We start from the raw sequence: 11,172 nt of genomic DNA, 5'->3' as shown, positions 1-11,172 counted from the left end.
GGAGCCTTTGAGGCATTAAGGGGTTATAAACCCAGATGGGATCATAGGTGTGCTTACAACATAAATTCAAGAGTATCAGAAAAGAAAACACACAGGGTCACTTTCTTCTGAAGACATAAATTACAATATCTTGTTTTCAAAGTGAAAAATGTTGCCCTAATCAGTATCTACACAAGCTCCATTTCCTGTATGGCTCCACTTCTTTTATTCATGGCTTGTTTTTAAATACTCCAAGTAAGCCTGGCATATGACATTAAAGCTACTCAAATTCCAAGCCTCTACTTTGAACAGCACTTTCATATATTAAGATTTCTGAAAGTGGAATTTTAATGTTTATTTATTTATTTTTGAGAGAACGAAAGAGCGCGAGACAGCCTGAAACAGGGGGAGGGGCAGAGAGACTGGGGGAGAGAATCTCAAGCAGGCTCCATGCTGTCAGTGCAGAGCCCAACGTGGGGCTTGATCCCAGGAACCATAAGATCATAACCAGAGCAGAAATCAGGAGTCAGAAGCTTAACTGACTGAGCACCCAGGTACCCCTGGAATGGTTTTAAAATATATCTTGTGACTATAAACACTGCCACACAACTGCTCTTCCTCATAAAAAATTAGTAAGTATTTAATATTAAAATCATGTATTTATGACTTGAAGCAGCATTATAATCAAGTTGACAATACAAAGAACTTAATTTAGTAGGTAGCAAGTATTATGACACCACATTTTAATTCTGAAATCCCACTGTTAAACACAAATATTTTCTATTTGAATTCTATTTAATAAACTTCAATTTCATATTTAAAGCAAATTATCAAGTGATTCACATGCTATCATCATCATATATTCATGAAAAACTTGCTATCAGCTAAAGCATTATACTGTGTCAGATGTGGCCATATAACAACTCACAACTGTTTAATACAGTTTTGTTACTTTTAATGGTCTTTCTACATTTTCTGCTGTTAAGATTCAGGCTATATTCAACTGGCAAAAATTACAGATTGATAGCAAGTGTAACGGAGACGTGGCAAGTCCTTTGTAAATACTGTTAGGAGGAAAGTAAATTGGCAGTCCTTTTGGATTTCAATTTGGCAATAATTGACAAAATTTTACATATATTCACATAGTACAACATGCAAATTCATGTGTAGTTTATCCAACAGAAATCCCAGCCTAAGTGAGCCAAGATATACACATGAAGATCAACACAGCACTGTTTGAAATAGTGAAAAATGAGACGAATCTGTGCACAAAAGAGGCACCCCAGCAGGCCTGAGACTGCAATCCTTAGAAAGGTTGGCTTGCAAGGCTGGTCCCTGGCTGACATCTGGGAACTTGGCTGGTGAACAGTTCCCTACGCAGAAATACAGCTTTCCCTGAGGACCCAAACCTGGCATATGAAGCCATCATGGGACAGACGTACTTGATATCTCAGACCCACCCTACACTGAGACTTAACTGGTTTTAAACTTTCCTTACTGCTTAAGCCACTGTGAAATAGGGTATTATTGCTTACAGTCCAGAGTATTCCTCTGTCTTATGTAAAATGACACTGAAATTATAGGCAAGAGTCCTGTATTTGTATCCCAGATGCATCACTTACGAACGCTGTGAATGTGGGCCAGGCACTTACCATCTTAAGACAGAGTTTCTTCATTGTATAAGTGAAATGACAACCTTGTATTTTGTAAGTACTATTATGCAAAAACAGAGGGCAACTTTAGCTTTACAATGTCTATAAATGTTAATGATCAGACAAGCTCTAGTAAGTAACCTAGTACACAAGAGGCCAATAACAGATCCATACCTCCAAGTGCCCTAACACTAGAATTTTTAAATCCCAGAAGCTCTACCCAATGTCCACATTATGAAAACCACCCCATCTACTACTGGGAATATCTGAAATCAGGGAAAACAATTTTTTTTTATAACAAATGTGATATCATAGATTCTTATAACAGTTTATTTGGGCTAGCATTAGTATTTTGATTTTAAAAGATGACAGATATCACACATTTTCACTCACAGGACATTTGCAAAATTCCTGAATTTACAGTGCTAGAAGACAACATGGAGTATACTCAACTGTAAGACAGGCGGAGCCAACTACATGGTCTGGAGATGGTCTGCTAATGGCAGCAATTCAAACAACATAACTTAAGTGATCTCCATTTAAAGGTCTTAAATGAGAAATTAAACAAAGGCACATCCACAAAGCTATAGACATTTTTTTCTGTATGTACGACACATTCTAGAATTCATATTACCACTCTTAAAGGGTTTGTCAGAAATAATTAGTATTTAAATGTATTTAAATAATGTACTGAACTAATCATATATGTACATATGGACACATGCCTACATGTATGTATATATACACAAACAAACATACATACATTCATAAATGTTAGGCCAAAGGGAGCTTTGAAACAAGCACCGGAGAATATTTAATTGATTGCAGAAGTAGAAACTGAGCTTCCTAAATTATCAATCATTTAAGTTACGGACCACAGAAGTTTCATAGGTTTAAAAATAAAGCAAATAAGGCAAAAACTGTATTGCACTCAACCATACAATATATAGAATAGTTAATACACATCATAAATCCATTACCAGACTATAAATATAATTAACCACTTGCATGTAATAAACATTACTATTTCAAGAACAAGTATTTTAAATAGTTAATATTATCAGAACTGTAGTAATAAAACATCACAAAAAGTTTTCAGGAACAGTAATAATCTGAAAATAACAGGATTATTTCTTTTACATTCTAAATCCAAACTTTATTTCCATTTATGCAGACTTCATAAACAGAAATGGTAAAATTAAATTCTGAAGTAAATTTTTATTTCTAATTTTTTGTTCCTTTAGTATAGAACTATGTTAAGATATTGTCATTTCAAAGAAATAACCTACAGTTTCCCAGAAGAATTATTTTTAATACAGTCTTCCTGTTCAATATACAAAAAATATAATCTTTTCTTCTTTCAGAAAGGTCAAAATTAAGAACTCTACACCAGGTTCTTTGTTCTGGATTTTCTTTTCCTCTTGGGTGCCGTGAACTCTAAAGACATAAAATTAAGAAGTCTGTCAGGTCTAAAAAATAATACTTTAACTGATAACACACATTTAAACTATATAGCTGCTTAATTGGAATGCCTTCAAACAAAGCTCCAAAAATAAATCCTAAACCAACATACAGGATTTTCTTCAAAAGGATACACTGCAGTTGAAAATCTACTAAGGTAGGTCCTAGTCTTCCTAAATCCTATTTAATAATTGGCTACTTTGAAGTTGTTTCATAGGGGTATGCTCTCCCTATAACTAACACAGACCCAGTAAACCAGATCTGAAAGGTATACAGACCAGTGCAAAGAGAGATAAAGATGTGATTTTCATTTCAATTAAACCTGAAAATGTAACCCAAACCCCTAGAACCATACATCTTTTCGGATACAACAGCAGATGCCACAACTTAACACTCAACTGAGTGTTTATCTAGAAATAGCTGTGAACCTAAAAATTACAGATCATTAAAACAAAATAACAGAAGATACAAAAACATGAAAATTATGAAAGATGTGAAGAAGTGAAATATTCCCCACCAATGAAAAACAAAAGAAGAGTGACAGGAAAAGGAATGAGAAAAAACAAGGAAGAAACTAAGAAGAAAAAGAGATTCCAGCAATCTTCTAGATTCCTAGAAGAGAGCAATGGCCAGGATGGAGTGCAGCAGACCAAGACAGCAAACTTTCCACAGTAAAGCAGGTTCAGAGGTCAGCAAGAGACTTCTTTAAAAAGATGAAACTGACAAAATGCCTCATGTGTGTGAATGTCCTAAGAGGAGATTTATACAAATGAGGAAAAGTTTGAGGAAAAATCAGTGTTAAGTCTATAGAAAAAATAAATAAGGCAAAAAATAAGGAAAAATAACAAATCTACAGATTAAGGAAGAATCATACTATATTACATGGCTCTACTGCCAGTAATGTTTTGTAAATGCTGAATACTGATATAAGTAAAATAATAATTAAATTGGGAGGCTGGAACTGGGAAGTATACATGTGTTTGAGGTGGGATGTGAAAAATATATTAAAGAGACTTAAATCCTTGCCTTCCTCAGTGGAAAGTCAAGAGATAATCCACAAAAGAAGTGACAAAATACACCTGTTATTTAAAGACATGGAGGTAATAAACACCAAAACAATAAAGAGTCAAAAGTGATGAAGAAAGAATGAAATAGGAGTCAAAGTCAGAAGACTGTGGCTTCTTATAATGAATATTATAAAATCATTTTAATTGTTAAATCATGTGCATATGTCATGATTTAACCAAATTTTTAGAAATCACAAACTGAAAGATTTTATTTTTTTAATGTTTATTTATTTATTTTGAGAGGGGGGAGGGGCAGAGAGAACAAATCCCAAGCAGGCTCTGCACTAACAGCTCAGTCCCACGAACCGTGAAATCATGATCTAAACTGATATCAAGAGTCGGAGGCTAAACCGACTGAGCCACCCAGGTGCCCCACAAACTGACAAAAATGGGACTTGCCAAACAGCCATAAAAGTGTGTATGTGTGTTTAATTGTTGACTCACAAAATAAAGTTGCCAACCAAGACTAGAAAGAAACTATTGTGAAATTCATCACAAGATTGTAAAGAACTATTTGACGCTGCCATAAGCAAATCACAGAAGCACTCACATTTCTGAAGGTACAAATATTCCCTTTTAGATGTCTATTCTTTGTCTTCTATATACTTGAATAACACCCTGTTTCTACCATAATGAACTGGGTTGTTTTTCTCCCTAACTAAACTGTAAGGTTCTTGAAGGCACAGACTTATCTGATTCATTCAATAAACATTTACTTAAGTCTACTATGAGCCAGTCACTGCTCAGATCTACATAACTGTGATCAAAATAAAATGGTTCTTAAATTCTAGTAGTATATGTCTTTGTAGCCCTGTACATAGCTAAGTGTTTGAAACATGATAGGCACTCAATAAATGCTGAATGAATACAGAGCAAAAATGAAACAAGTCCTTACACATTATTCTTAATCCACATTATATTCATTATTGGATTACCAATTATCAAGCCTAGCCTGCTAAATTTAACTTATTCTCTGTAATACTATCATTACCAGAGGTAATATTATTTAAACTGTTGTTTAATAAAACTACAAATTATGAAAACTACAACTACACTAAAAGGTATAGCCATTTTAATTCACGTCATGCAATTTACCACTAAATACTTACAATCATCATTTCATAGGTGAAAATTTTTCCTTAGAATTTGAAATAACTATTTTTTAACAATAAAATCTTTTTAAAGTTTTATCCAAAAATTTGTAACTTGTGAACCTTGCCATTTGTTAGGAGTACTCAAGCAGACATCCTCATGATGAGGCATATTCACTTACTAATAACAGAATGTTACCTCCACTTCTCACCTCAATCGACCACTACCTCTCCTTTCCATTTATTTATTGTCTTAACATTTAAAGTGTCATGATTTATGGTATATTAATACTAAAATTCCCCAAGTGTCAAAGAAGAAAGTACCATAGGAATATACAGCCAACCATCAAGCTCTTTAAGGACTCTAAACCTTGACACTGTAAGACCAAACCTTCCATCAGGAGCTTAACAAAATTTCATCTGTACCTGTTTCACTAAAACTTTCATTGTCCTCTTCTTCTTCTGTAATTACAGGCATACTCAGCCTTAAAGATTTATCTTCTTTATGTACATTCTGCATGTCATCTGGAAATAGTTGGGAAAATGATTTTATACAAAAGCAAAGAATGTTAGTCTTTGAGGAAATTTTTTACACAAATAATGTCATTATTACAATAACAAAAATTAGATATTTAAACTAAAAGCTAAAATTGTAATGATAAAGAGAAATATGCATTTTAAAACATGTATCTGTTTTTAAGTACTAATACATTTGTATCTATGCTTTGAAAATAACCTAAGTCTTCCATTAAAGTAAAGAAAATGGAGAAAAAGGGGAAAAATGAAATTAACTAAACATGAGTATCTTACTCAAGCTTTATTCACACACATCACGGGTTATATCTACAGACATCAGGGAATAATCATGTGTGTTATTTCAACTTTATTAACTAATCACAAATGTAATTTTAAAGTTAATGGCCTTGTTTTTAAATGTATACTTTCTTTTCTCACTATATATACTCTACAAGACAGATTTCTCTAGTCATAATTTGCCATTGACTTTCCATTTTCCAAAAGATTTTTCTACATCAACCTTCTGGTGCCTGAAGAAATATCATTATCAAATTTATGAAACACCGTTGTCTTATCAGGTCCCATTTAGCACATAATTTTTAGGTCCCAACATCAACACCCACATCCAGTCATTCTCTATTCCTTATGCTGACTTATTCTTTTCCCCAATCCTTTTACCACCTGATCTATTATTATATGTGAATTTCTTTGTCTATGGTCTGCCTCCTCCCACTAGAATGTAAGTTTCACAAAGATAGATTTTGATTTAAGTTAAGGCACCCCCAGCACTTAGAAAAGTGCCTGGCATATAGTAGAGCCTCAACAAATATTTATTAAATGATTAAATATGAATTTGAGGGGCGCCTGGGTGGCGCAGTCGGTTAAGCGTCCGACTTCAGCCAGGTCACGATCTCGCGGTCCGTGAGTTCGAGCCCCGCGTCGGGCTCTGGGCTGATGGCTCGGAGCCTGGAGCCTGTTTCCGATTCTGTGTCTCCCTCTCTCTCTGCCCCTCCCCCATTCATGCTCTGTCTCTCTCTGTCCCCAAAATAAATAAAAACGTTGAAAAAAAAAAATTTAAATATGAATTTGACTTTTTTTATACCACAGTATTTCATTTAGCACATATGCTAATATGTACCTATCAGTGCAAAAGGCAAGAAATTAAATGAAAATAAGTTTAAGCTTTCTACTCTGAACGTATGTATGCTTGGGACCTTAATGGAGTATAGACTTTATGCAGTGAATAGACTGCTCTAAGGTAGAGTTGAGTAAAGGGTAATAAGCTTCCATTTAAACACAATTCAAGCTTAATAAAATAATACCACGTTTCAAGTCATTAAAATAGAATTTTACCTTTACTTGAAAATCATAAATATTATAGTAAATTACTACATGATTTTTAAGATGGTAGTTTTAGGAAATCTTTTTGTGTATCTAATCACTTTTTTTTTAACTTGAACCTATAAAATTTTTCAATTCGCAGAATTATAATCAGTACAATCTACTCAAAGTTACCAATCTTTTAGCAATGTCCATCCATATCCATTATTAATGGTTTTTCCCTAAATTCACATTTACAACCTAACAATCTATCCAACAATGTCAAAGGACTGAGTTAAAAACTGACAGCTGAGAAACAAGTTTTCATCTAGTCACATGACGATTAACTACATTTTAGAGATGGATTTCTACATTAAGTTTAAAAACTAAAAAGCAACGTTCTCTAAAAGCTCTTAAAAACAAATACAGTGCTTTTGTATTTGGAAACCAAACACAAACCAAGAAGTACAATACAAATACAAGGAACCAGGAAGTAAGCACACAAAACTTCAGATGTTTATCTCAAAGTCCACACAGTAAATAAAGCTTATGAACTTTAGTCACCAGTATGTTGCATTTATTTATCCAGGCCTTTATCCAGAACCTGATTGCATTTATTGTACATAAAAACTGAATTGAATGGCCACCCAGTTTCCTAAACCATTACAGTTAAGAAGGAGCAAAAGGGCCAAAAATTGCAACAAGCCACAATGAGAGTAGAAATAAGACACCCACCACAATAAATATAACAGAAAAACTTTTTACAAAACAAGACCTAAGAGCTGACAAAGTACTGTATCATGAAGCCATAAATATAAAGATAAATTTCCCCACACTTAACATATTTTTTTTAATGTTTATTTATTTTTGAGACAGAGAGAGAGAGACAGCACACGAGTGGCGGAGGGGGCAGAGAGAGGGAGACACAGACTCTGAAGCAGGCTCCAGGCTCTGAGCTGTCAGCACAGAGCCAGACGTGGGGTTTGAACTCATGAACTGAGAGACCATGACCTGAGCCGAAGTTGGATGCTTAACCAACTGAGCCCCCCAGGTGCCCCTTAACATATTTCTTGATACAATTATTATAAAACCCAGTAATGTAATATGCTTATGATGATAACTCTGAGTCATAAAGAGAAAATTTATGTTTAGGGTACACTGTTCTAGAAAAAAGGAGAGCAGAAAATACATTTTAGTATTTTTCTCATTATAAAAATAAGTGCACATTGTAGAAAACAAGAAATATATAGAGAAGAATGTTTTAGAAAGATATTAACCAGAATAAATAAACTTTTAAAAAGTAAATTTTGACTTTTAAATCATTAACCTCAGTTATCACAAACACTAACTCCCCAGAGGGTATCAGGTAGATGGTTATACTGTGCTCAAAGCTACCAATGTGGGACACAGTTATAACTAAAGACTAATGCTCAATCTCAAAACAAATGGTTACTAGACATGCAGCTAGAATACAGTGTACCTAACTGCATGTCTAATTTGAGCTCCAGATCCTTATTTCCAGTTACCTGAGAAACAGCAAGTATAGCAATTAAAGATTCAGGCTTGTATTCAGACAGAATGCTATTCAAATCTCAGCTCTATTTATAGCTAGGTGACCTTGGACATGTGAAAAAACTGTGGCAGATCACAAATGTGGCATAAATAATAGCCGCTATCTTCTTCACAACCATATCATTACTATTATTGATGTCCTCCTAGAAATGTGCATGCTATGGTCTAGGAATCGGGAACAGATATAGCTGGAGCTTAAATAATACAAATTTAGGTAAATCCAACCAATACACTGAGCAGTTACTTATGTGCCAGACGGCTCTTATAGGAATTGAACCTGAAAAGGCAGATCAGGGCAAATTCTACCCCAAAAGAAATCTTCACCCTGTGATCATTATTCCTGTTAAAGGCACCAATACTCCTTCAGTTGCATTAAGCATCCTTATCTCACCCCTCTCCATCAGCCTCTGTGTTTGGTGACATACCTCTAAATTGCATCTACGTTTGGTTATAGACATTGGTTCTCCTATCTGTTCGTCTGCTTGTCTAATTCCTACCACCACCTGGCCAGATGCTCATTACTCCTAAACAGCCTTTTACTTAGTGTTCCTATTTTCAGTTTGTCCCCACCTACCCACCATACTACTCCCAGGTTGATTTTCTTCAAAGAAAACTGGTCATACCACTTTCTTGCTCAGAAGTCTCAGATGACTCCCCACTGCCTACCAAAGTCTGCTGGTTCCACATTTCAGGGCTGGTCACAATAGAATCCTCAACATATTTTTCTACATTAACTCCTCAACCCATCCTTTACACTCCAAGCAAAATAGAGTCACTCTATACTTCCAACTACCCTGACTTTTTTTCATACCAATCCCTCTACTTGTCTTAAGCCTATGAAATTATTGTTACGTTTATTTTATTAAAAATAAAAAATCTCTGGGGCGCCTGGGTGGCTCAGTCGGTAAGCGTCCGACTTTGGTTCAGGTCATGATCTCGCGGTTCGTGAGTTTGAGCCCCGCGTTGGGCTCTATGCTGACAGCTCAGAGCCTGCAGCCTGCTTCGGATTCTGTGTCTCCCTCTCTCTCTCTGCCCCTCCCCCACTTGTGCTCTGTCTCTCTCTGTCTCTCAAAAATAAATAAAAGGTAAAAAAAAAAAATTAAAAAAAAAATAAAAAATCTCTGAATTTTCCCGATTACTAAAGTAACATATAGTTATCACATAAAATTCAAACATTACAGAAATTTATGGACTTGGAAATTCCCCATGATCCCATCCCTGAGAATTAACCACTGTTAAAAAGCTTCTAGATTTCTTCAATGATATATATTGTGTTTATGTCTACATATATTTTTATGAACAGAAATGCAATCATACTCCTCTTTAAAAAGACATTTTTGGGGCACGTGGGTGATTTGGTCAGTTTAGCGTCCAACTCTTGATTTGGGCTCAGGTCAATCTCACAGTTGGCAGGATCAAGCCCTGCACTGGACTCCACACTGACAGTGCAGAGCCTGCTTGGGATTCTCTCCCTCTCCCTCCCTCTCTCTCTCTCTCTCTCTCCCTCCCTGTCTCTCTACCCCTCCCATGCTTTCTCGCTCTCTCTCTCTCTCTCTCAAATAAACTTAAAAAAAAAGTCTTTAAAATTAAAAAAAAATAAAAAAGCATTTTCACTAAGCAATGTCTTGATAGATTTTGAACATATTTTCATGTCAGTATACATAGAATTTAGCTTTTTAATAACTGCAAAATATTCTTTTATATGGGCTGACAAGTTTATATACCCAACTTTTTAATGTTATACATTTGAGTTGTTTAGTACTTGCCATTTCAAATAATCCTGGAGTGAATGTCCTATTTTTGTCACTTGTAAAGGATAAATTCCGAGAAATTAAATTGCTACGTTGAAAGACACATACCTTTAAAATTTTGACAGATGATTCCAAACTGCTGTCTGAAAAGGATGTGCCAATTTATACTCCCACTTAAATTCAGATTCTACATCTTCACACATTCACTATCAATGGGTATTCACTTATACTTAACCTTTGCCAATCTAACAAATTATATAAAAATCATATTTTAATTTATATTAATTATTGAGATTAAATATCTCTTCATATGCACGTTGACTGCACTTTGTGAATTGCCTGCTCATCTCCTAAGCCAATTTTTCTACTGAGTGGCGGCCCTTTTGTTACTAATTGGTAAGAGCTCCCTAAAATTAGAAAGGTTAACATTATTATATGTGCTGCAAGTAGTTTTACAAACTCTTTTGCATTTTATAGAATATAAGGTGTCTCTTGGAAAGAGCATGAAATCAAAAATACCCTTTCACATTAGGGAAATGAATTTTTGATTAAAAAGAAACTATGAAGTAAGCAGATGGACCTCAATTAACATACAGACTAACAAACCACCTCTGCTTCAGAGTATTTACAATACCTTCTGAGCCACTTTCTTTCTCACGGGTTAAATCCTCCCTAATACTTCTAAGTAAATTCAGTAACAAATCTTGGATGTGATAAAGAACCAGTTCTTAAAGTTAATTTCAGAGGTGATGAAAATGTTTCA

The 11,172-nt window shown here is 34.7% G+C and overlaps 1 protein-coding gene across 3 annotated transcripts in view; it reads right to left on the bottom strand.

Annotated features, from left to right (window-relative positions):
- Window positions 1-1,945: 1,945 nt before the first annotated feature.
- The window catches only part of SNAPC1 (small nuclear RNA activating complex polypeptide 1), a 42,791-nt gene continuing 33,564 nt past the window's right edge, over window positions 1,946-11,172 (bottom strand). For all 3 annotated transcript variants that reach the window (XM_043556309.1, XM_043556307.1, XM_043556308.1), the window contains 2 exons: window positions 5,677-5,775; window positions 1,946-3,068 (listed from right to left, as the gene is read on the bottom strand). In XM_043556309.1, coding sequence (XP_043412244.1) covers window positions 3,016-3,068; window positions 5,677-5,775 — 152 coding nt within the window. In that variant the 3' untranslated portion in view covers window positions 1,946-3,015. The remainder of the gene's footprint in view (window positions 3,069-5,676; window positions 5,776-11,172) is intronic.

The sequence above is a fragment of the Prionailurus bengalensis genome, chromosome B3 (genome assembly GCF_016509475.1).
Source record: "Prionailurus bengalensis isolate Pbe53 chromosome B3, Fcat_Pben_1.1_paternal_pri, whole genome shotgun sequence".
NCBI lineage: Eukaryota > Metazoa > Chordata > Mammalia > Carnivora > Felidae > Prionailurus > Prionailurus bengalensis.
This window is presented reverse-complemented; position numbering and strand designations above follow the sequence as displayed.